Genomic DNA, 25,563 nt, shown 5'->3' on the forward strand with positions numbered 1-25,563 from the left:
AGCACAAAAGTGAAAGACTTCCCAGACTAAAATTCCTGATGAAGTACCAAAAACATCTGTGGCTGCACAATGTAATAAGAAATATGTACTGGTTTTTCCCCATGCTCTTCTGAAAGGTCATTTCTTGATAGCATACTACTCAGAGAGCTCCTCTTGCATCAAAGCAGAAGTATTGTCCAAGTTAACACCACTGTTGGAATCTAACTCACAGATGCTATGTCCAACTCCAAGCAGAAGAAAACTGCTCCATAAAATAGTTCAAGAATTTGAAGGTGTATTCTTAATGCTTCATATGTTAATTCCTTCTTTATGTGCTTGGAACAGGTCTCAAAGATATTATGTAGCCCAGTCTAAATTTAAACCACCAGCTGAGATAATTCCTCAGTGTGTCCAGTGATTTGAATAGCTTTTCTCAGTACATACCTTTAAAGTTCTATGTCACTAAATATTCTGCGTTTTGTCTTTGAAGTGCACTGGCATGGTGATTTAAGTACCATCTAGCAAAAAAATCATGAGAACTGAAAGGCTGCTGTACTCCAGCTTTGTGCCGAGGTATTCTCTGTGTCTTGCCTTCCATCCTTATTTTCACCTTATTGCTGTACTCCCATCTTGCAGGAGGGGGTAGCAGATCTGGATTACTAATGCATTCTTCCAAAACTGCTCAGTGTACAAAGATGCAGGAGTGAGACGTGGGTCTTCTAATAGTCTGAAGTGAAGGTTGTGCATCTGGAGGGCATGGCCATGGAGCTATTAATCAATTCAATTTTCAGTGATAAAGACAAAGAAATCATTCTCATCTGTGATGATGGCTCACCAGGATAAGCCACACCAATACGTACAGGGTGTGTGGCTGGTTTTTTGGTTTGGGGTTGGTTTTTGATTTTTTTTTTTTTTCCCAAGCTCACAAATTGCTCATGTGACTGAAGTGAGGCACTGTTACTGCTTAGTGTTCCACTGCACTACATTGGTTGTAGTTAAATATAAAATAAAATGAGGACCTGGCAGCAGTGCAAAACTGGCTTATAATTGTTTATTTTGACAGGCAAAAGACTGAATGACTTTTTTTCTTTCTACCTTTCCTGTTTTTCCAACTTAGGCCTGCTAAACTTAGCATGGGTTGAGTGACCTGAAGGTGATTGCTGCTGTTATGGCTATACAATTTGTTCATGTTCTCTCAAAATCCAGCCATAACTTTCCCAGAATCACAGAATGGTTGAGGTTAGAAGGGACCTCTGGAGGTCATCTGGTCCAATCCCCCTGCTCAAGCAGGGCCATCTGCTTGATCTTCAGACAGAGCATCCTGTGTGTGTGTTTGTGCCCATTGCCTCTAGTCCTGCCAGTGGGCACTACTGAAGAGAGCCTGGATCCATCCTCTTTGCACCCTCCCTTCAGGTATTTACATACATTGATGAGATCCCACCTGAACTTTCTCTTCTCCAGGCTGAACAGTCCCAGCTCTCCCAGCCTTTCCTCACAGGAGAGATACTCCAGTCCCCTCATCATCTTAGCTGCGTTTCTCTGGACAGTCTCCACTAGACTTATATTTCTCCTGTACTGGAGAGCCCAGAACTGGACCCAGCATGCCAGCTGTGGCCTTACCAGTGCTAAGTAGAGGGGAAGGATCACCTCCTTTCACTTGCTGGCAATACTTTGCCTAATGCAAAGTTCGCATGGATTGAACAGAGAAAACAAATATGTTGAGACAAGCTACCAAGCTGACATCAAATCCTTAGGATGATTCATGTACTAAAGATCATTGCCTAATTGGTTTTTTTGCCCTTTTTTATTATTATTTAAATGTATATTATTTATTATTATATAATTCATTTTTACCCTTATTGGTTTTCAGTCTCTGGGGCTGCTCACTTCAGTGTTTGGAGGTGTTCAAATGATCAGTAGCTTTTTCATGCTGCTTTTTTTGTTATATAACTGTGGTGGTTTTTTTAATTTTTTCCTCTCCCACCCCTCAATTTTGTTTCACATATTTGCTAAAAGTCTTCCAACAGAAGAAAAATACAGTCTCCTTTTCCACAAAATACAGCAATCCACTTTAGGCAACTTCCTAGTGTTGTGCAAAACACAGTTGCCTACACATCTGCTAATTCAAACACTGAATCAAATGCCGGACTGTTTTCACCACATATAGGTGAATGCATGGAAGAAGGGAGGGTTTATATAGTTTAATCTCCAGTATCTGGAATATAAATTGTCATAGTTGGGGCAAGGGACCTGTGTAACTTCCTTTGCTGCTACGTTAGCATGTTGTAACCTTGTGATGTTCTTTTGGTTGTATTTTTCCCTCTGCTTGTGTTTATAGTGAGAATGGCTTCTGACCTTGCTGGCAGAGTAGTCCAAAAAAGTCAGTCTAATGACTGACTTTTAATTAATGATAACTGATATGTTAATAAATAATTGATGGTGTTACCTGGTGTTATCAATAAACTTGAATTTTTCTCTTACTCCCACTTCCCTTTCATTATCAGGTGAACAAAATAATGCAAACAGGCTTAATCAGGCTCACTTCAGAAGGAAAGTGCAAACTCCACTTTATTTGTCATTCTGAGCAGAATATTGTTTTGTGGGTAAGGTAGTATAGACTAGCTGTAGCTTGCCATGCTCATCTTCTCTACTTTGTTTTGCTAAAACTTATTCCTTTTTCAGTCCAGGTGGAAAGAAAAGACTATTTACACCAGGCTGGTAAGCACTTGAGATCTGTGTACTTTAATGGCCATTTTGGTTTTGGATGTAGACAGGCTTTCCAGCCTGTGGGAAACATTTCCAGTTGTGACTGGTTTCACTCATTTCCACTCATTTGAGGTAACATGGTCCATTCATATTACGTGGCTAGGACTCTTACCCCAGAATGAGGGCAGACAGAGATACAAAGAAATAATGAGTGCTCATGCTGGCTTTTGAACCATTTAAGCAACTGCTGAGGCCTTTTCATGGTACAACTATTGTAGCAAAAAATTGAATAAACATGTTAATTTGCAAATGAAGAGATGATAGTCAGCAGTGTTGCCGTCCAAGATGAGAAATGTTCTTTTAAGTTCTGGCAATAAGAGATACTTGGCAAGAAATATGCATATATGGCTGAGGCCTAATGACCTGAATGTGCAAGCAGAAATGGAGAAATGGGAACAAAAATTCAGCTTGACTGTGAGAAAGGAATGAGAGCTAAGCTGGTCTCTTGCTACTTTTGTCAGTCTTATCCCTTAAGTGACAAAGCTTCCAGGCTGATCAATTAGCTACTTTTGTCTCTCTGAAGCTACTTTTCCCCTTTTTTCAGAATACCCTGAAGTGGGTGGCTGCCCGAGTGCTCAGAATCTCAGATACTCAAGAGGGAAGATTCATTCTTTTTCTGCAAAGGTGTTCATGATTGTATTTCCCATGAGGCTTCTGGGCTTTCCTAGGGAATAGCAGCAAGCACTGGGCAGTGTTGAAAGCATAAGTTGCTCCATATATCTCTGCTTTCCTCCCAGCATAAGTGAATAGACTCGTTCAATCAGAAGGGACCTGGAGTGGTCATCTAGTCCAACTGCCTGACTACTTTGGGGCTGATCAAAAGTCAGAGCATGTTATTAAGGGCATTGTCCAGATGGCTCTTAAACACTAACTGGTTTGGGTCATCGGCCACCTCTCTAGGAAGCCTGTTCCAGTGTTTGAGCACCCTCCCAGTAAGGAAATGTTTCCTTGTGTCAAGTCTGAACCTCCCCTAGAATTGTAGAATATCTCAAGTTGGAAGAGACTAATAAGGATCATTGAGTCCACCTCCCTGCTCCTTGCAGGACTGTTCCCTGGCACAGCTTTGAACCATTCTCATGCATCCTGTCACAGGATCCCAGGGAAAAGAGCTCAGCCCCTCTAACTCCAACTTCCCACCATTAGGAAGCTGTAGGGGCAACAAGCTCACCCCTCAGTCTCCTTTTCTCCAAACTAGACAAAATGACATGAGCTGACCTGCCTGGTTAGCTGAGCAGGTCAGGGGCTGAGTAAGCTAGGCAAGGATGCCTGCCCTTGCTGCAACAAGGGGAGCCTGGCTGGTGCTTGGCAGATCCTCATAGTGAGCAAACTGTAATCACAGGCTTGACCCACACCTCAGTTGTATATTGACCTTCCCAGCTTTCCTGGTGTTGTCCCAGCTTTCCAGTTTTCTGAGCAATTCAGTGAAAAAAGCATTTTATTGCATTTCATCTCTGTGCTGGACTCTGAAAGGATGCAAGTTTCTGATATTTATCTCTTTCTCAGCCACTTCTTTTCTTTCCTCCATTACAGCCACTGTTATACTGCCCTACCCTGTGCTGACCAGAACAGGGCTCACAAGCCTGCTTGGGGTGGAAAGCTGAACTTATTGGTGATGGGGAGTCTGGTCTTGTGCATGGGGCTGGCTCAGTAATGGTAGGGAGAGAGCTCTGCTCTGCCTAGAAATGCATGGGGAGCACACCCACCTTCTGACAGGTATTTCACATTCCAAACAGCTTATTTGCAACTATAGTAAAATATTTTGAGATGTAACTATTTCTCTCTGACCCTGCAAACTGTATAAGTCAAGTACTGAGTGCCCACCCTTTGCTCTCTGTCAGTGGTACATATTTTGGAGGTTCAGCATAGTCACAGTGATGCTGTCTGCAATCCCTCAGAGATGCAACTGGTCAGACTATTGCTAACTATAGGAGTGGTTCTTTCATTTAGGCATGGCAGGGAAACCATGAAATCCAAGATCAAAAAACCCTACAGCTTGATTTATGCAACACTAAGTATGCTGTGTGGTATCTCGTGCGAGTTTTGCCAAGCCTAACACGTATGTTTCTAAACACAAGCAATGAAATTGTTGCACCCAAGAACACAACCCTCCATGAGTGATGCTTCCTCTAGACCTGACTTTTGGGTTGCTACAGTGCATGTATTTGGTTTGCCACTCTCGAGGATGAAAGAAGAGCTGTCTGGGGCATTCCTATGGTTCATGTTTTACGCTGCTTTCCAGGAAGACTGTCAGCTGTTATTTCTTCTGAATCTGTTTTGTGCCCTGCCCAATGATCTAAGTCTGCATGCCAATCTTAAGACCTGTCTGCCATCTGTGTCTTACACAACTGCCGACAGCCACAGCGGCTTGAGTGTCCTCGAGCCCTGCTTCCCTTTTGCAAGGCAGGCGTAAATGAATCATAATGCTTTTCTTAAGGATGTAAACCTTTTTTCCTTTGATTTCTGTGATAGCTTGGTTCCCACCCTCTCTAAAGGAGAGATGTCTTACAGGGTTGACTGAACTATTAGCGTGTGTTAAGACGAAACGTCCTGGTTTAGCTCCTTACCCAATACGACTCCTGCTCTCGCAGCAGCTGTGGTGGCCACAGTGGGACTGCTTCCCCCCTCTGCAGGGTGCTCCAATCCTGAGGGCAAAGGAATTCCTGTTTCCAGTCTTGATGAAATTAGAGCTTTTCTGAATGTGGTACTGCGGCTTCAGCCACTCTTGCTGTTTTTTTGCAGAGGGGTTTTTGTTTCTGGAAGGTTATACTCTGTAAATACTAGCAGCAATTAAAGTGTCCATTTTGCAGATGTGATCTGCAGTCCTTTACCACTGACCTATCAGAAATTGGTCTAATAGTGGGAAAACTGTTTAGTTTGGCAACAGCTGCTATGCTGTGACTGTCCAAAGGCCCTTATAGCCCAATACTCTCTGTGACTGTAACCCACACAGAGAGCAGGGTGAGCAGGGACTCTGTGAACAGGGAGGCATGTAGCAGTTAACTCTCCAGATCTCTCCCTGGCCTTCACCTAGAAACAAAGTATTGATTTTTGGCTAAGTTTGATGAGAGGAAGCATGCTTTTTCCCAGTGTGAAAGTTCAGGCATGCTCTAAAAACTGCCTGTGTAATTAAGTTGCTGGTGTTCTGCCAACCTGTAAGGCGCAGCATCTCAAGAGGGCAGAACAAATATGTGTTGTCTTGGCAGTAAACAGTGACACTAGGTATGACATGTTGGGGGGGGGAGGGGAGCGGGGAGATTAGGGTACCAATCTTCCTCTCTGGAAAGTAAATAGTCTGAACAAAAGCAGTGACGTTGGGATTGCGTTAGCATTCAGTCTGTGGCAGTCCTGCCACTCAGACAGGGATGGGTGTTCATTGTGAGAGCCACATGCTTTCTCACTCATCTCCTTGCAAAATCTGACCTGCATTTGGCATGCTGCTCCATTGCACTTTATCTATTTAAATAGACTTTGATATGCTGCACCATTGTGCTCACCTCTGTGCAATTACACTGCTTACACAGAGTTCCCAGTTGGCAGACATATGTTGTACAATTATTTATCTCCAGGTAGAGTGCTTTGTCCCATCCCAGCATCCAGGTATGAAATGGTTAAGATTATAGCATATTTTGTAAAACGTGTAGTGAGTGTGTATAAAAGCACTGGGCTGTAAAATCAGACCTTCACCTTTTAAAGCAAACTTCTTACCTTTCTTCTGCCTAGGTGCATAAGTTCAGTGGTTTCCTCATAACTGTCTGGAGCAGCATTTCCTAGAGACTAAAACAAAACTCCTTTCAACCCCACCCCAAAGACTTCTGAAAAGTATGCAGGCAGGAGCACACCTCTGTGCCTGGGATCCCACACAGCTGTGGGGTGATCAAGCCTCAGCACCTGTGACCTGGGGACATTAAAACCAGTTTTAATGCAGGAACTGGTTCTTACCAGCAGACATATTTGATATGTGGAATAGCTGCTACTTCTTCCCAAGACTTGAAGGCCTACTGATGCAGTAAATGCAGTTACAGAAATTGGTGGATTTCTTTTGCCAAGTTTTCTGTTTCTGAGGAAATGTTTGTTTGATTTTGTTTGTTTGTTTAGAAATAATTTTCCATCCAGATATGTTGTGATGCAATAGGAATTGCTCAAATGTGAAGCCTGTTAGCAGCTGCTGCATTGCCAAAAACACTAACAAAAGGCACTGGCTCACTGTGTGCATGCCTGGTTTTGTGGTTGATAATTCTGGCTAACCAGTGTATACTCTGTTAATAACAGCTCTTCTTAAGGCTACTTTATTAAAAAAAAAAAAAAAAAAAAAAACCAAACCAAAAAAACCAAAACAAAGCAACTAAAAATTAACATTTCCCCCACAGAGCTTCATCTCCAGAGGACTGATGAAGTGTCACTGGGCTGGAGAAGATTAAAATACTTTTTTTTTTTCCTTTCTTCTTTCTACTCTCAGCTGGATAAAACTGTTCCATGAGAAATATCTTGACAGGCAGCTGTCTGCCTCATGGTAGGCATGAAAAATTCAACTTTAAATAAATAAATAAAATAATCTGAAGTTAAACAGAGCACATGTGTAAAGTTTGGTGGGTTTTTTTATTATTTACTCTTCTGCTTCTTCCTGCTCAACGGCACTTACTCCCCAGAGCTGAGCTGTGCCCTGGCGTGCCAGGACTCCTGATGGGGTGACCTCCTGCTGAGCAGAGACCTGGCATGGCAGCTTACCCTGGCTGGTGCTCCCTGGAGACTCGCCTGTCTCCACAGCCACTTCCTCTGCTTCTCCAGTCCTTCGTTTTTTGGGCACACTTCTTACGTGAGCTGGTGCCAGGAGTCCAGGAGACCTTCCTGGGGTGCTGAATCCCTGCCTTTCCCTGTACAGAAACAGTCAATAAATTGCCCTGGAAAAGATGGTCATTACCTGGCCAGCCCTGTTGCCTGGTTCAGTAGATCAGGAACCAACACAGGGCTGGATTTTTCCCATTATTCTGATAAGATAATTCAGTAATCTTTCCCAAATAATAGAGTAACTTTCTGTACTGCAGATAGTGCCAGATAAATATGGAAATGTGAGCCTACGTATGGAAAACCGAAGGAAGGGCTTTAAAACACTGGGTTTATGATAGGACTTCTGGTACTTTGCTGACACAGAGTTTAATGTCACTGGCAGTTTATCAAACTGATCTGAGCTGGGTAATAAGATTTCCAATAAGGTGATAAAGACACTTTGTGTTTGCCTTGCGTTATAAAAGCAGCTACAGTGCTTCAGCAATAGTTCAGACATTTTACACCTTTATCCCTTGACCTCTTTTTAGTTACTGTGACTGCAATAGTGATGTATTTCAGAAGCTAGGTAAAATTATAATGGTAAGTCTGACTGATAGAGAGATGAATCAACATGAATAGAATTACCTCTAGTCCAGCATGATACTGTGGAAAATAAGTTTTTGCAAGCAAACCTGATTTTGTTTCAAAACTATGAACTCAGCCTCCTAAGAAGAATGACATTTGACAGCACAGATCTCCTGGCAGAAGAAATAAAGAAGGAATTGTTAGCACTCACCCTCTGTCCACATTATGGCTGCATTAGTGTTGCTTGTTACTGACACATTCATAAAAGTTTTCTGGTCTCAACTGAAAGACATTTTGTCATCTTCTTCTTTCCAATTTCTTTAAGGACAGACATTTTTGTGCAACAGATATGAAAGTGTAGTCTGGCAGTTTATGTGCAATCTTATTCAAAAATAGCAAACTGCTTTTATGGACTTATGACGTCTACTGGGGTAAATGCTGCAAAGAAGTAGACTTTCCAGTCCAGCAAGTGAAAGGAGAAAAGAAGGTCTCTGCATGCTGGAAATGTGAGTTCAAGCACCAAGTCAGCTACAGCCTTGTGTGATACACTGCTTATGCTTATAGGTGTCCAAGTTTTTCAATTATAAAATAGCCCTAACCAGCACTTACTGGAATCACAGGAAAACAAATTAGTGTTTTAATACTAAATTGTTAGGACCTATTTTGGGCAAGTTGGAAGGTCAGCCTAAATCTCTCTTGATTATAAGAGCATCAGTCTCTACACAGCAATTTTCTGTGGAGACTAAAATGGGAGACATGCTCTTTCCTAACAAAGTACTTGAGTTTGTGATTAATGGTAAGGTCATGAGTAGTTCCCAAGGACTTGTGTTCTGCAGCATGGGGCGCTGGTTCAAAAATACTACTTACGCTTATTAGCGGTGCTGGTAACTTATGAAGTGTTGGAAGCATTTTTCTTGTGTTGGAAGGTAATTGTACAAATCAGCATGTTGTCACGTAAGTGTGTCTTGAAAGATGGAGACAGAGGCTACTGGTCTGTGGCCTGTAATTCCCTGGGCTGCCAGATGCAGAGGAGATCACCTCAAGGAACGTGTGGGGTGCCTTTCATAATCCTCAAATGGGGACCAGTTTGCAATGATTTCATCCTGTATCATCCAATGAATGTGGTGAAGATCCTAACGCCACATCACACATTGAGAGGAAAAGTTCCAAGAGCTTAGTTAACTGCTGTGGGGGGTCCTCTCCCTGTGGAGTTGGACTGTACTCAATTATTCTTTAGAGCAGTTTCTCTTGTCCTGGAAAAGAGAGAGGTTAGAGAGATTACCCTCATGGGGTAATGTGAAATTCTGTGTGTATTTGCTACAAATATGAAAAGGATTCACTTTCTAATTTGGAAAAGCAACTAATAAAGTTTAATTGACACAGCGCAAGGGGCTATTGAAAAAAGTGTTTGGAGTCAGGGTTGTTGAAGTGGAAAAAGGGAATGCATTTTTGAGCAAAAGAGATATTTTGGCTCTCACAGGTGAAAAGATTTAAATAATGAATTTGACTACAGGATGGATGGACTCAGACTACTAAGTATCATCACATGTTCTCTCTCAGGGCTTTCCATCTGTGGTTTACCAGCCATGCCACAATGAAAGCCTTTCGCTTTTCTGTGAAAGTAAGTCCCTTTCTTAGAGTATTCCCACAAAGTTGCCTCAGGCGGTGCTTTCCTGTGCCTGTGTTTAAGTTGCTTCGGATGTAGCTTATGTGAGCTGCTATCTAACAAAGGGAAACAGAGGGATGCTGGTGCCCAAGTGCAGCACTAACCTGGGACAGTGCAATGAGCTGGTTTCAGTTCTGGAAATGGGAGGGTGTGTTGCACCTTTGCTCTGTATCTTTGCATTGTTAAGTTGGGTGAGAAAAGGATGTATCAGCCTAGGCTTAGTGCTGCCTTCAGGCTACCGCATGGTTTTCATTGCGTTTGTGCAAGGTATTTTGGTGGGAAAGCCAAAATAGAGCAAAGATTGTCAAGTCTGTGTGTTGCATTGGTGTCTCCTCATCTGAGGGCTTTGGAAAGGAGTGCTTGTATGTCCTAAGGATTGTGGCTGAAAGTAAAACTGCCGCTTTGGTTGGGGGCAATGGTTTGGAGTGACTTGGCTTTGTGTGCTGATAGATTTAGTCAAACATCCAGAAGAATGAATGGATTTTATTTAAAATACAAACATGGTATGTGATGACAAGAACTCTGTTACTACAAAATTCTTAAGTCCTTTGAATGGTAACAAACTGCCATTTAGGATTTACTTGCCTCTAAAAATAGCTGGAAACTTAAACCAATTGAAAGTATGGGTTTTGCAAGAGCAGACTATTGCATTTAGATGTATTCACTATGTACTGTGAAGTAGCCCAGAAGTAAGAAAATCCAACCAGTCTAAATTAGCTTAATAACATACTGCGAAGTGACTGCTAGGTCACTTCTTGCATCTCTAAACTGTTACAGCTTCTTGCAGTGGCAGAACATGAACATGGAAAACTGTTTTTAGAAAAGGCTTCTGTCAGTTACAGCAGCACTAGAGAGGCTGTGCAAAACAACTTCATGTGATATATAGCAAGGAAATGTCTGCAGGACTTCTTACTGAACCACTAGGAAATGGTTACCCTTCACATCCGCACAGATGTTGTTCACACTTTTACAGTGTCTGCAAGCTTGCATGCTTTCTTCAAGCAAATTCCCTTTAGGGTTCACTGAAGACTAGATATGGACTCAGACAATATCTAACACGTGTATACGAGAGAAGACAAGAAAAGGCTGACATTTAAAGTAACTTATGGTACCTCAGTAATCTTATTTGAAAATGCCCTGCTTGATAGGGTATGTTACAGTTGTAGATTGGAAGGCAACAGATGACAAAAGTGAAATTAATAAATAAAACAGAGTATTTTTCACAGACATTGAAGATTAGCAAATATGCGATATACTTTTTTTGATGTTACTAGATAAAATGTCTTTAAAAAAACCACAGCTGTACACAGTTACAACCTAAACAGGAGATGGGAGCTTAATTATTTAATTGTAGCTTGGCTTTTTTTTTTTTTAAACCAATTTCTCTATCCTGTTCAAATTGGTAAGCTCTCACTTGATGAAATTTAGGCTAAACTGCCCCTTCTCTTAAATGCCATGAAGGCTGAGCCTGTGCAGCCCTCCCACAAGATACTGGCACAGTGGTGGTACACAGCTACACAACTCGGAGCCTCCTTGGGGGGTAGTGCTTCAACAAAAGCTAACTGTACTGTTTCCAAATGGTTCTGGATTCCTCATGATGGGACAACAGGACAACAAAATTTATTTTCACTTGGCTGGGATTTGAAAGCTGATGTTGATATAAAAAAATCAATGTCCTATCTCACAGTTGACACTGGATTGCCTCCCCTACACAGAGCTAGGACAAACAAGTCTGTGACTTATTCACAAAAATGGTAGAATTTTAGTCTAGCAACTGGTGCAGGAGAAGGCAAGTGTTTCCAGGGCTCAGTTTAAAATCATCATCTCCATCCCACTGTGACAAGATGGGGAAACTGCCCTGCTTAGGCAAGAGAGCTAGTATAGATTCCTCCTCCTTCAAAACCTCATACCATCAGCAAAGTTTACTGCTTTGCTATTTTCAACCAGTTTCTCCTGGCTGACTTGGGGTTGAAACAGCAAGACACGTGCACTGGCACAAGGAAACTGCAGTTCTTGGCTTTCTGGACATTCATGGACAACACAGTGGTATAGTCTGCACTCTTTTTTCTTTTTTTTTTTTCCTCTCCTCTTTTGGGTGGAGGGAGGGGACACAAGGAGAGGTTCAGTTTAAAAATTTCAGTTTAAAATCCTCCCTGGAAGCCACAGGGGAGTGCTTAAATAAAGATCAGCTACCAGCTTAATCAAGCAGAGCTTGACCACAGTTTTTGTTCCATCCTGAAAAGGGTAAGTCCAGGTAACCCTACATTAACGTAGCAGAGAGCACTATTTTTAATTAGATTTCCACAGCCTGTTCTTTCACACAGTACGCACCGGCTTCTGTCAAAAGTGGAAGTCCCCTTTTCGGTGGAATATTAGGTAAAAAACCAAAACATTGATATCAAATGCATTTAAAGAACACACGTTCCCTTATGTTAACACATTCAGTGCTTAACCCTGTCAGAGCAACTCCCATTTTTGGAGGACTGGGTCAAAGTGTTCTACCTAGTTCTGTACACAATAACATGCTGCTGGTGAAACCAGACATTGCAAGGATGTACTGTAGAGAGAAAGGTGGAAAGGGTCACAAATCTCACTTTGCAGAGCGTCCTTCAGTTTTCTTTTTTTTAGCTGCCTTTCTTCACATTCAGTAGTCACTGTCAGGGTAAGGAGACACAGCAAGAACTTTCCACACTCCTGAAATGCAGTTGCTTCTGCTACTAAGTCCTCAAAGGTGATGATGAGAGACCAGGCACTCACCAGCTTTCAGTGGTCTGGCACAGAGTAGTAGCTAAGTCCCAGACTGCCTTCCCCAGTGCAGGAGCTCAAAACATTGACAGACTATCACAGAGGACTGTCCAAAGTGGTTAGCTGGTGTGATGACACGAGCGTTGTGTGGACGCAGCCAGCAGTCGGAACAGAAATCCAGTGGATTTTGCTGTCTCTTGTGTTGGAGAAGCTTTTTTTTGCCATCTCTCTTGGCACACTCTGCAGAAATCTGTCACTTGTATTACAAACAATGCTGCCACTGAGATAGGGGGTGATGCTTCTCCTGACGCATCTTCAGCTGCCCAAATTGTTGGCAGACTTCCCCTTTAGACAGGTGCTGTAAAAACAAAACAACTTTTTTAGAAAAGAATCGAAAAAAATCCCCCAGAAATAATCATGTCCTAGAGTTGTTTTTCCTACGTAACCAGTGGAACAAGCTGAAAAACTATTGAAAAGATGTATTTATGCTGCTGAGAGAGAATCAGCTGGGGTGCAGCCCTGCCTCTGCCTGGATACCTGAGACACTGGGGGCCCTCTGCCCTTATGCCACAGACTGAAAGTGCCTCTCTCTGTGCAAATGCAAGAAGTGCTCTCCTGCTAACATTCCCCTCCCTTCTGAAGGGATGTCAGTATCACCTTTAGTTAATTTTAAGCTACTTCAGAGAACAAGATGCGCAAAGTCTATCTATGGTCAAGGGAAACCAGCTTCCTGAGGCTTCTCTGCAGGCAGTGAAGGGGTCCCCCCAGAGAGCAACTCAGAATTGCTTCAGCTCTGAATTGCTCCTCACTTGGAGCATCCTGCCCCACCAACTGTAATGGGTGTCTGGAGAGACCAACCCCACCTAGGATGAAGTTGTTATTCTTTGCAATTTGCCTTCCCTGCAGTCTCCAAAACTTTTTTCGTTGTAACAGCAAAGCTAGTCCGAGTAGGCTCTTTTTGGTTTGCAGTATTCAGGTTTCCCACCCCCTATGAAACAATCTGACCTTCTTCATAAAGTGAAACTGCTAAAAGCAGAAACATACTTACATCGGTATTGATAAGCAAAATGCTGTGGCAGGGTGTCCCCGTGGGTGCACCTCTGCAGTGCCTTACTCCCTGTCTACCATATGCACCTTGCTTGAAAATATCAAATGACTGAATTAGGCTAAAGCCCATCTTTTGCCCCAAGGTAGTACCAGCTATTTCTAAATCATTTCTGACCAATACTGGTTTCCTCTTCCATTAACAAAAAACCAGAACAGCCACAAACCTGGACTGATGGAGATTTGGCAGCCTGCACAAACTCTCTGCCTCAGTGCTCAACTACCATTACCCTTAGAAAGGCATTTTTTCCTTAAATCTCCTTTGTTCAAGCCTGTTGTGCCTTAAGTGCTGTGTCTGCTGGGTTAGGAAAATAAACAACTTATCCCATCCTCTTTAAGGTCCCTCTGAAGAGGGTTGTTATTGTGTCCTTAATTAGCCTTGCCTTCTCCAGCCTAAACAAACATAACCAATCTGTCATCAGAGATCACATTCCCTAGATCATTCTCATTTCTCTGGTATTGGTCCAAGTTGCCCTCAAATGGGGATGCTCTAAAGATACTGCCTTCTGTGCCTTACATGGCTCTGTTGGCAGAAAACAGCCTTCAGAGGTGGGACAATTTCTGATAGCAGTGACCCACCCAAGCTGCTGTCCCACCTTGTCTTCCACAAATGGTGTAGAGGCATGCCAAGGAAAAGATGGTGTCTGGAAAGCAAGTGTCTTTGTTTTGTTGTTAATGAACAAATTGTGCTAGAGCAGCCTTCAATATAAGATAAATATTTACTCCTATTTAAGTTACAGAGGTTTTTAAACTTATGACCTAAGTACAAGGATCTAATCAAATAGGGTTTGGTATAAGTAAGTCCAGAGAAGAAAAAGTTGACCTTAAATGAACTGCTTGTGTTATGTTAATGCAGCTCACAGGAATGGAAGGAGAAAATGTCTCTATCTTAAGGAGAAAATCCATCCTCCCTTCTGCATTATACTCTACAGGAAGTAGTGTAATGCCTTTTGACGTTTATCAAACACAAATGTTGTGGATCAGGCTGGGGTTGCACAATGGGTCTGGAAAATAACTGACCATTAACCCAGTTTGCAAGACCAAGAAAGAAGTTCCAGAAAAAGTTCTTTAATTTAAGAATTATTTTGCTTCTGCTTCATATTATGAATTGGGTACATTCACAGCATCTGCTACAATAAACTATGCTTTAACTATTACAGTTTTGGTGAAACCACAGTATTTTCTGCCTATTCTGCAGAGACACCCAGGCAACAGTCATTTTGCTTCAGTAGAAACTACCAAATGAGGTATAAAATAGGCAGATATTTCACCCTCTCTGTAGTCTTGCAAGTCCCTTGTGCTGAGTGTGTTTTTCCAAATGTGTCTTGGATTTGTTTGCCCTGTTTTTATTTTTCCCCATTGTAAGTGAATCTGTAAACTAGCTGGCCTGCAATATTGCATTCTTGCTTACAAAAAATGTGAACATGTTGAAGTGCATGAATATGCGTGAACTGCATATTTTTTTCTAGGAAAGGAGAGGTTTTTTTAAAAATTGGGTGTATATAGGTTCAGGTTCACAGACATGAATGAAGCAAATGATGTTCCTGTATCCCAGCTAAAGATCTTCTAGGATGTAGTGCCTAAAAAGGAAGGGAGCAACCATTTGATGACAGGTACTGATATGATATGATGAAGTGATAAATGGTCAGTGTTGTCCAGACTTGAAAATCAGCATTTAAAACAGATTTTCCAAGTTTGGCTCTGTCTTGATGGCAACAGGAGCTTCAACATAGCTGTAGAACAGGAGGGGAGGGTGGCTTCAGCCACCTGTGTTCCCTGTTGATTTGTCATGTCCTTTGGCCTGAATTGTTGAAGGAACTTCTGAGAACTAAAACTCTCAGGCTGCCTTTGGCAACACTTACGGAGCTCAAGGAAAGGGCTGAGAGAAGAATTAGGGCTGCCACATTACATGCTTGAGTTTGTAACAGCTGGCAAGTCTAATCTGAAGGCTTTGTGCTGAACTTGAGCACTGAAGCTATGAAGTTCAGTCACTCTTGAGACAAATACGGTAATATATATTTAATACTTACAGTTGAGTTCTCCCTTGTCTTCATTTGGTTGGACATCTGTTGAAACAAACGCACTATTTTAAGCATGAGGTATAGATAACTATAGTCTTTAGCCAAATGGGATCAGTATTAAGTAACATCCACCAAGTTGAGGATTCAATGTGTTAAATGCTCTTTGGACAGCAAAATGCAGACCATACTCTATTTGCTTACAACCTAGGTCACCATTTCAGCAAGGATAGATTTTGGGCTTGAAGCAACAGCCCTGCTCTATGTTCTGGGACAGAGTCCTGGCACCACTCTTGGGTTGTTTCTGAAAGAAGGACATGGCTCCTAGCACAGCTACTGGAAATGCTGGGCAAGATCACTACCCTGCTTTCTCCTGCTCTTTTCTGAAGCACCTGGGCTTGCTAGCCATGAGGAAGAGGGCATGGATTGAAAATGTGGTTTGTCCTTGTCCATGAAAAGTGTGATTGCCCCTGCTCCCTTTCCTTTGCAGGCATACAAGAGCTAACATCTAAGTGGCTTACAACAAGTACTCAGACACATCAGCAGACTCAGTCTGGTGCACAAGACGTCTTTCAGAGCTACCTTGTGTTCTGTCATGCCAAGCATTGAAGAGTCCCACACATGGGCAAATACAGCAAAATGAGGGTATGCCTGTATAACATGGAGTGACAGTGAGACATGCTTTATTTCTAACTTGTAGAAAGCTGCTTGATCCCAGGGGGATCTTGAACCCTTAATTGTCCAGCCAGTGACTCTAAAGCTCTCAGGATTGATTTATCCTCTAATTTCTGCGTTGGATTGTGCTAAGTAGAGCAAGCTACTGACCCCAGTCCTGTTCCGTGGAGGAGTATCCCCTCCATCTGTCCAGAAATGGCCTGCAGGGATCACAGCTGGGAAACTATGGCCCAAACAGGCACAAAGTCTGAGTTATTATTGCATCCAGCAGTTAACTCCTGTGAGACTCAGACACAATAGCAGAAAACCATAAAGAATAGCATGTCCTGGGGCACAACATGTCCTCCCCAGCACACCCCAGGTTTTTGATAACAGCATGATTTCCTGCTGTTGCATGCAGACAGCTTGCTTGTACCTTCTACCAATGTGCTGGATGACATTAAATATTCTGGCAAATGAAAAGGAATTCTTCACATTTGATCAGGTAAATAAAGGGCCTCATTACCTGTGTAGGACACTAGTTTAGAGGATCTCCTCCTCCGCAGCCAACAGGTTAAAACAGCTAGAAGACCTATCAGAATGACAACAGAAATGATGCCAGCTGCTTGAGCACCTCGTCCATTTTTTTCCAGGTTTTTGTGACTTTCAATGCTAGAACCATTGTTTTGCTTCTGCTGTGTGTCTAGAATAAAATAGAAAAAGAATGTAATAAGGTGTAAATTTTCATATTTCTTACCAGGCAAATATTTGACCACATTTTACATGCACAAAAAAAATTCTGAAGGACTAAGTATTTGTGCTATTCATATCACTGTGATTCTGGTGGTATTCCTTCTTGGCAAGGCACATCTCCAGCTTACACTGTCTAATAATACAATGTCAGTTTATTCTTCCCTGTCATCATACTGCACGCACCTGTCTGTTTTCCCCTTTATTCTTCCCTGCCAGCCTTGGGAGACTGTATGTTTGAGCTTGTATCTAGATTCAGCTGAAAATAAATCTATAGAGAATCTATAAGGTAAATCTGATGGTATTCAGAAAAGTGGGTGAAAACCTGTTACTCTGAAGTTAATGATGAATGTCCACTGTCTGCTGCAAACTGAAGGTTTCAGATCAACCTCTTACTATTTCAAGTGTGGTAATGCTTTTAGAAACCAGCAAAAGATAGTAAGATGAAGGTCTTTTCCCCCAGAATACAATATGACAGAATGCCATTAGGAAACTAATGACAAGGTTACTTAGTTTAATTTGGGATGACAGCAAGGGTACGCTATCATATAAACATTCTGCTGTGTAACTCTTGTTGGTGTGCACAATTTTTGTTCCTGGAAATAGTTTATATCATTTGGCTATGTTTATGGGATCAGTGTCATTAAGTCCAGAGTATGTGATTCCTTGGCGTGTTTAGGTAAACTAACTGTGAGCATCTAGCTACATCCAAACAAATCAAACCTCCTTGCACCAGGGTGTAGAAACCTGTGAGAGAAAGGTGTGGAGGGAGGCAGGACCAGGAATAGCAATGCAACTGAACAGCCACCTCCAGATGAGCTCTCCCACTTCAGCTAGCTTCTCTACACAGCTGTCTGGAAATCATGAAATACACTATTGGTACTATAATTTTTTAATATTTTTTTTTAAACAGCTTTCTGTTTTTGTGAAGAGTTGAGTGGCTAAATACTTGTTTTTACTATTGATCACTCATCAGCAGTAAATAGCATATTATACTTGTGCGATTAGGTGTATTGTTCTATTGGGCTAATATTACCTGTTTGCTATAGGCCTACTTTAAAGAGTGCACTGTATTAAATTGAGTTTTGGAGACTGAAAACAGAACTTTGAAACTAGGCAGAGCAAAAAGCAAATGTCAGTGCTGCAAAGCAGTTGGGTAGGGGTTCAGGAATCGTGGATCTGCTTTATGGTGTCCCCTGAAAAATAACCTGACTCCCCAAGTCATCATGCTCCCGAGGAACAAAAGGGTAAAGCTCAGTGACTGCCTCAGATGCAAGAGCTGCTCAGTGCCATTGTCATAATATGCTTGATGGGCTGTTGACTTCAGTGTGGAAGAAGTAAACATAAAGTCCATGGCTAAGCATAACTAGCTTGAAACAAAACCTGAGCTCTTCTCAGCACTTTTTGGAACTACTGAATTAATGCGTATGCCTCGTTAGTGTGTATCTACAGACAAAGGAACACTGGTTGATATTCCTGCTATCTAGAAAACATGAAGTAGCATGAAGGGACTTACAGTTGGCTGATAGATTTTCCTGCAGTATTTTATTTTCTACGGAGCACTCTATTTGCATGTTAGAAGTGGCTTTAACCTTCAGCGTGCTAAAAACACTGTAAGTGCCATCATCGTGGGGAGTGATCTTTAGTTCTGATGGACGCAGGTGGCTGTTGTCCGTTTTATTTATCCAATAAACATTGGGCTCTGGGTATCCATTGCCGGACCTGCAGCTGAAAGTCACCTCCTCACCAGTGCTGTCACTGTTTCTTATTGGTCCGCTGAGTATTGGTTTGCTATAACTAGCTGGAGAGCAAAAGAAAAAGAAATAGTCATCAACATGTTGAAATGTATTGAAAAGACAAAATTTTGACATGAGTTCTGAAGCAAAAGTTCTGGGTTTCACATGACCCTCATGACTTGAAAGGGAAACACCTGTAAGCAAGAGATGAGAGAATTACTGGAAGGGCAGAAAGCTGAAGCCAAACCTGAAGGAAGAAAGCAACTTCTTAAGATGTTATCACCCAGGCGTGTGCAAGAGCCCTTGTATTAATGGAAAACAAGTTGCAAAATACCCACAATGGATAAACAGCTGTTACAGGTATTCCAGTTTCAGATGTCCTATCTGTAACATATAAATTAAGCAGACTTCATTTCAGCGAAGTGCTGATGTATGTTTCAAAGTTAAGGGCGTGCTTAAATGTAATATTGACAGGGCATGAATTTGAAAAGCTGGAATGAGAATGCGGGCAAATATGTGCAAGTGATACAAGTTCTTACCTGCTAAACTGAGAACCACTTCTGCCTGGTGAACCATTTTGGTATATTCAGTTTTCTGCATTACTACACATTTGTATGTATGTTTATCACTCTGGCTGACGTTTAGCAGTAGCAGTGAAAAATCACCATTTTCCAATCTATCCCAGAATAATTGAGTTCTGTTTTTAAAGTGAATACATTGTTCACTTTCATTGTCTTGACCGGAGATCAGTGCATGTACCACTGAACACTCTTCTTGATCATCAGCTATTTGCCAATATACCCGTAGATCTTTTAAGTACAATTCTCTTGCTCGATAAATACAACTCAGTGTAGCGTTGTCTCCAAGCTTACTGACAATGACCTTCTCCTCCAGTGCGATAACTACAAGATAAAAGGAGAGAGAGAAAAAAAGGGAGGTTAAGTTGAGAAAAAGTGTCATTCTTTTCAAGTATATTCTACCACATGTGGATTCCACCATTTGTATTTATAACAGCCAGGTGAGTGTGCCCACTTCATAGTCATTCCTACCTCCTGACCTGCTGGTGACTAAGTCTCTGTGTGTCTGCTTGTCTGTATGTTTTCCAAAGGGTTCTTTTACAGTATAAAGCCTTTTTTTTAATTTCTTTCTCTGAGGACCAACTGGTCTAAGTGTTCCCAGCCCCAAGGATATGTTTCACTTTGCCCACTGACTGGGACTGACTGCAGACACATTCAAATCCTTATGCTTTAATAATCACTTTTTTTTTTATTTAAGAGAAATGCCAAATAACACCAGGTAAATCACAAGTGAAAACACTGATAAGAAAAAGAGTGCTACCATTATTTTGATACCCCAAAAAATTAAAAAAAGGGAGTAAAACAATGTTTCTCAAAGCAGGCGTGCCATAGCAATCACATTCTGTTGCTACCATCAGTGTCACCCTCTCAACATACCCAGCTGACAAACCAGAATGTCCAGATACCTCCAGTGACAAATTCATTAGGCATTTATAACCTCTTACAGCCACTTGAGGTAGGCTGGCACAGTATCTGGCTTTCAGGATACTTTTCCTGGCCTCTAGACATGAGAAAGGCAGCCTTTCCTCCTGGTGAGCAATAAGAAGGTGTGAGGTGGCCGACAAATGGATGCAGAAGGTGCAGTCAGCTTTTCCAAAAGGACCAGGGCAGCTTTGACCGCTGCCTCCCCGCTGAGAGGGATGTATCACCTCTCCTCCACCCCAGCAGCTGAAACCTCTCTGGTGCAACTGGTTGCTAAGATCAAAGAGTGTGCATGTTGTAAATGTCTGACAGGGGGGTGAGGGGGTTGGGCATGGGGTTGGATGGAAGAGATTACAGTTGCAGGAAGGGATTATGTAGGTGGGTGGATTAGGGAAAGGAAGATGATAGGAGTGAGGTTTGGAAATGTGGAAACAGTGCATGGTGAGATAGGATGGAGGTGGCAATATTAAAGGGGGACATGTCTTTGTGTTGGTGCACTGGACTCAGAGATAGCTCATTTACATATCTGAGTTTGGCACCCTGGTTTAAAAATACCACTGAAGTAAATGCAGTACTTGCAGGGAGGAAGACTGTATGTTCTCCAGGCCCTTATTCCCTGCTGGGTGAGGCAACAAGTAATGGGCTTGAACTGTGACAAGGAGGCTGCAGCTCGAACTTTGGGAAACCCCTTGTAGTGGCAGGAAAAGTGATGCTCTGGAAAGTATTGCCTGGGCAGACAAGGGCACCTCCATCACTGGCATTATTTAGGAACAGACCAGCTGGCACCTATTGAAACTGAATTTGGTACAGTTTGTCCTGATTTGGGGGCTGCGGACTTTCATTGATGACTTTGTTAAGGTCCTCCTCAGTGATTAAGCAAGAACAGAGGAGAGACAACTCTGAAAACATTTAAGTATCACCAAGTGATGTCCTTTAACCTTACCTTTGTTTTGAAAAGTATTTCTGGAATAGTAGTAAAAGACTTACTAATACTAGGTACTTGATACAGTGATGTATAATTCTCGTCATAATATGAGTTTGGACTTTATCCAGGTATGTTAGATCTCATCAACAGCCATTACTACCCTACTTCTAAGGCCTTTTGTTGGTAGAGATAAATACACAGGGATGTCTGTGAAGCAAGAAGAGCAATCTGAGCAAAAGCATCCATAAGGTCCCTTGCTATTCTTCGTACCGAAACTGATATTTTCTTCTTTCCCTGATGCATGTCAGAGAAATATTTTCTACTGACAAACTCTTAAGTGTTCTGCTGAAAACATGAAAATGTTTATATTGTACATATTACAACTACTTTGTGTATTTGGCCAAACACATTAAAGTGAGGGCATCTTCATTTTTAACTGAAGTATTCTGAACTTACCAGCTCTCAGGCTATGAAGGAGCAGTAACAGAAATCCGTAGCTAAAATAAAAAGCAAACAAGAGTGTTACATGATTGACTTTAGCATCTCTGTTGTTTAAATAAGCAATAAACCTAATATTGATTGTTTTAGTATAGCAGCAGAAGTAGGTAAATTAGGTACTGCTACTATGTAATGTCTCATTAGGTATTTGCATTTTTTACAGCTGCAAAACTTCTGTTCAAACGATGTAACTCTGTGGGTGGGTGGCCCAAGCCACAAATAGCAGTAAAACACACTAATATTGGAATCAGAGCAGAAGGCATGAAGCTGGTGTTGTGCCTGTCTTTCTTGTGAAAAATGAACCATATAGATTTACTGGACAAATAGGCCCTGAAGGGCTATGTGGATCACTGGGAAGGAGCATGGTTGCACAGGCCTAAAACAGGTCAAAGCCCTGCACCCTACTGTTTCACTGAAGCTCAATGAATTACCGTTTTATCTTGTTAAAGGACAAAAAGCAGCTGACCATGCTGCCCACCGGTTTGTGCACTCAGTAAAAATGTGTAAACAGGAAATGTGCTGATAGCAGGAACCAGTGCAAAGGTTTTTCTGGAAAGAATTCGGTGTGTTTGATTACTCTGGAGGGGCAAATCTATACAGGAGTTTCCCAAGGGAGTTACACCTGCAGGATGCTATAGGAAAACTCAGTTTAACCTATCCAGATGATTTAACTCTCATCCCATAGGGCTGTAAGAAAAATAAATGTGCAGCACTAAGAGTTACTTTAAAATAGCCTTTCACCACCATGCCCAGCTATACATTGTGCTCTCCTTCCTCCGGACTGCTGTGGGAAAGAATACACTGGAAAGATTTTTAAATGGGAGCTCTGTGGCTGTAGTGCACACCTTGATATTGCCCCAAGTGCAATAAGGTTGCAAAGCTGAGCCAATGGGCAGATGCACATGAGCACCAGCTCATCCCCAGTTTCCGCAGCTCACCTCTGCAAGCAAGCAGAACGATGAGGCCACGCTACCTGGATGCAGCTGATTCCCTTCCCCAGTTGTTGTCAACCCTCAGCAAGGTCCACCACTGAGCCAAGGACTGGGGCAATGGGGAGAGCTGCCCCGCTAGCCCATGTTCACCCAGGAATGAGCTCCAGGTCTCCCACTCAGGCTGCTCGCTGCCTTCCCTCCAAACCAACGCTGACCTGCCTGACTGTCTACCTTCCAAGCCCTAACCTAAGCTCACTCCCCCAGCAGGCATTTCTCACCTCACTTTTCCCTATCATCTGTGCTTTACAATATTCCCTCTCTCTTCCAGGCTTCCTGCCCTTTCCCCACAGCTCCTGCCCCTTTGTCCAGTCAAGCAACAGGATTCATCTGCCACCTCCCAGGCACATCATCACTTCTGCCCAGGTTTTCTCCTACCAGCTGCCTGGGCACAACTTCAGTCTCCTCTGCTGTGGAGGAGGATCTCTAATTCTCACCTGGCCCCAAGAAAATTATGATCTTCCCAAACATACTTGGCTTCCCACGGAGAAAGCAGAGGACCTTCCTGACACAAAATCTACCTCCACTTGAAGCCCCATCTCCAGAGAATAAGATGGGGAAAGTTTAGGAAAGGGTCAGTCTGAATCGTATTACTTTTATATGAAGAAAACAATTTTCTTTTTCTGTGTCTTTTGACATAGAATCATAGATGACTTTTGAAAAAAAAGTTTAAGTGGATGCCCAGTGTGGAACATTAATACTTTAATACTTATTTTAGTGAATTTGCAATCACCCCTAAAGTAAGTCTCCCAAGTAAGTGTATCTAAACGCTCCAGGGAGGCAGCTCTGCTCTGTTCTGTCTCTGACAGTGACTTCTGGTGGCTTTTGCACATGGTCTTGTATTTCTGTTGTATTTTTATACTGTGCAGGAGCCATCACTTTTGTGCCAGGCTTGTAGAAGTCTGTCATGACAAGCTCACCTTAACGTAGTTCTTAATCCCATGGCTGTGTTTGTTTCATTGTTCCCCACCCAAGTTAGAAACTATGGATAGAGCAAGTCATTTGAATTAAATGGAGAACAAAAATTGACTGATCTACTGTACGGGACTCTTTAGGGAATTTCCCATGGTAGGCATTTGCCAACGTCAACAAACATTTAGATAGTCAGCCAGAACCGATTCCCTAATGCACATATACAAATCCGGTCTTGACTTCTTATTTTAATAAATGATGTCACAGTCAAGGTTGGACAGATCTAGAGATGCTCATCCTCTTACTTGGAGGAGATTGCAGCTGTGGTAGCAGGGGGCAGTGTCAACCCACCACGTTCCCCTGGAATAGCTCTAATGCCAAGCTCCCACTGGAAAAAGGGAGAAGCACTCTTGCCTGCAGAGAAACCTCCTTTTTGCCCCATATGTATGCTCAGCTCCTGTGTCCACCACTGGCTGTAAGCTCCACTAAGCACAGGTGTTGCTGCATTAATTTCTCAGGTTCTCTCTCTCCTTTATTTATTCTTTAAAAAATATTTTACACTGAAAATATTTTTTTTTTCTTTTTCAATTCTTTCCCACACCTTCCCCTTCTATACATTGTTTAAAACGTCATGTGAAACGGGAGAAAGTTGCACTTCCTCTTTTGTACATTCTTGCTTGGTGAGATTATTCTTCCTACCAGAATCTGTTTTTTCATGGACTAGTTATTTTAGAGCCATGGGATGTTGCTGTTCTGCCACAAACTAGCCAGACAAAAGATACCCCGATGCTTGCAATAACAACTTTGGGGCTTTTGCTCCACTGCTAAGATTTGCTTTATCCCCCAACCTTGCAGCGATGCCACTCCTCTCGCATCAGCAGGTGCCCTGAACAGGCTGGCGTTAAGAAAAGCTGCACAGATAATCTGGGCAATAAAAACCAGTGGGCCTGCTTGCTTTCTCCTATCATTCCCAGTTCGGGCCAAGAGGCTCCTGAAAATGCTAATTAACTGCCTGCAGTCTTCGCTAGGGTGGATCACAAACTACAGACGGACGGACGGGGGGCGCGGGGGGGCTCTGCCTGAGCTGACCCGCTATGCCGGGGTCAACCCGGCCCCGGAGGCGGCTTTGCAAAACCCACCTCCCCGGCGGCTACGGCCCCCGGGGCGAGCTGGCTGCCCCGTGCCGGCAGGCAGTAGCCACCGGGCACGTTGAACGCCGCAACCCGTTGTCCGGGGGTCGGGAGGGGATCCCGTGCACCGACTCGCCCCTATCTCTATTTAAGAAGCCCCCCCCCCGTCAGAACTTTTCCCGCCCGCTGCGTTGCAATGAAACTCAGGGTTTTTTTAACGGGGGGGAGGGGGGTGCCTATCTGCGCCCCCGAGCTAGTAGCCCGGCAAACAGCCGGCCTGTGCCCCTCGTGCCCCAGCGATACGCGGCGGGGCGGCAGCGTTCCCCCCACCCCCTTCCCAGGGCCGCCACTCACCCTCGGGGCTCCATCGCAGCGGCGCGGGAGGCAGCTGGCTGCCGAGCCGAGGGCAGCCCGCTTTAGGCCATTCCCCTTTCCCGCCCCCGCCCGCCGGGGATTTCCGCCTTCCGTGAGCGCCCGGTCCTGCTGCCGAGGGGCTGCGCGAACCGGGGCGCCGTGCGAGCGGCCCCCGCCCCGCCGGCAAAGCCCGCCTCTGGGCTGGAGGGCCGGCCCCAGCCCCGCCGCCGTCCCAGAGAGCCCGGCCCTGGCCTGGCGGTGCGGAGCGTCTCAGGCACTCGTCCACCGCCACGGAGCCCTTCCCAAAGCCTCGCTGGGGCTCCCGGCCCCACCTCAAAGCCGCCGGTCCCCGTGAAGCCGTGCCCCCCCGCCGCGGCGAGGCTGCCGGTGCCCCCTCAGGCGAGGCGCCCCTCGCCGCCGGTTCTGGGCGCTGCCTCGGAGGACCTGGGGGTCGGGGTCGGACACCGGCTTTGGTGACGATACAGCTCG

The 25,563-nt window shown here is 43.5% G+C and overlaps 2 protein-coding genes across 2 annotated transcripts in view; both read right to left on the reverse strand.

The window, feature by feature from the left end:
* Positions 1-7,604, reverse strand: part of LOC141919270 (V-set domain containing T-cell activation inhibitor 1-like) — a 45,388-nt gene extending 37,784 nt beyond the window's left edge. Inside the window, exon 1 of the mRNA XM_074814482.1 lies at positions 7,471-7,604. The gene's annotated coding sequence lies outside the window, so the exon portion shown is untranslated. The remainder of the gene's footprint in view (positions 1-7,470) is intronic.
* Positions 7,605-10,223: 2,619 nt separating this feature from the next.
* On the reverse strand, positions 10,224-25,159 carry LOC141919269 (ICOS ligand-like). The gene is made up of 7 exons (XM_074814481.1): positions 25,075-25,159; positions 21,648-21,688; positions 19,307-19,669; positions 18,548-18,832; positions 16,808-16,984; positions 15,640-15,675; positions 10,224-12,863 (listed from the first exon to the last, which is right to left on the reverse strand). Exons 1-7 carry the CDS (start codon positions 25,086-25,088, stop codon positions 12,853-12,855), a joined length of 927 nt encoding a protein of 308 aa, XP_074670582.1. The 5' UTR covers positions 25,089-25,159; the 3' UTR covers positions 10,224-12,852.
* Positions 25,160-25,563: the final 404 nt, after the last annotated feature.

Source organism: Strix aluco, chromosome 2 (assembly GCF_031877795.1).
Source record: "Strix aluco isolate bStrAlu1 chromosome 2, bStrAlu1.hap1, whole genome shotgun sequence".
Lineage (NCBI taxonomy): Eukaryota > Metazoa > Chordata > Aves > Strigiformes > Strigidae > Strix > Strix aluco.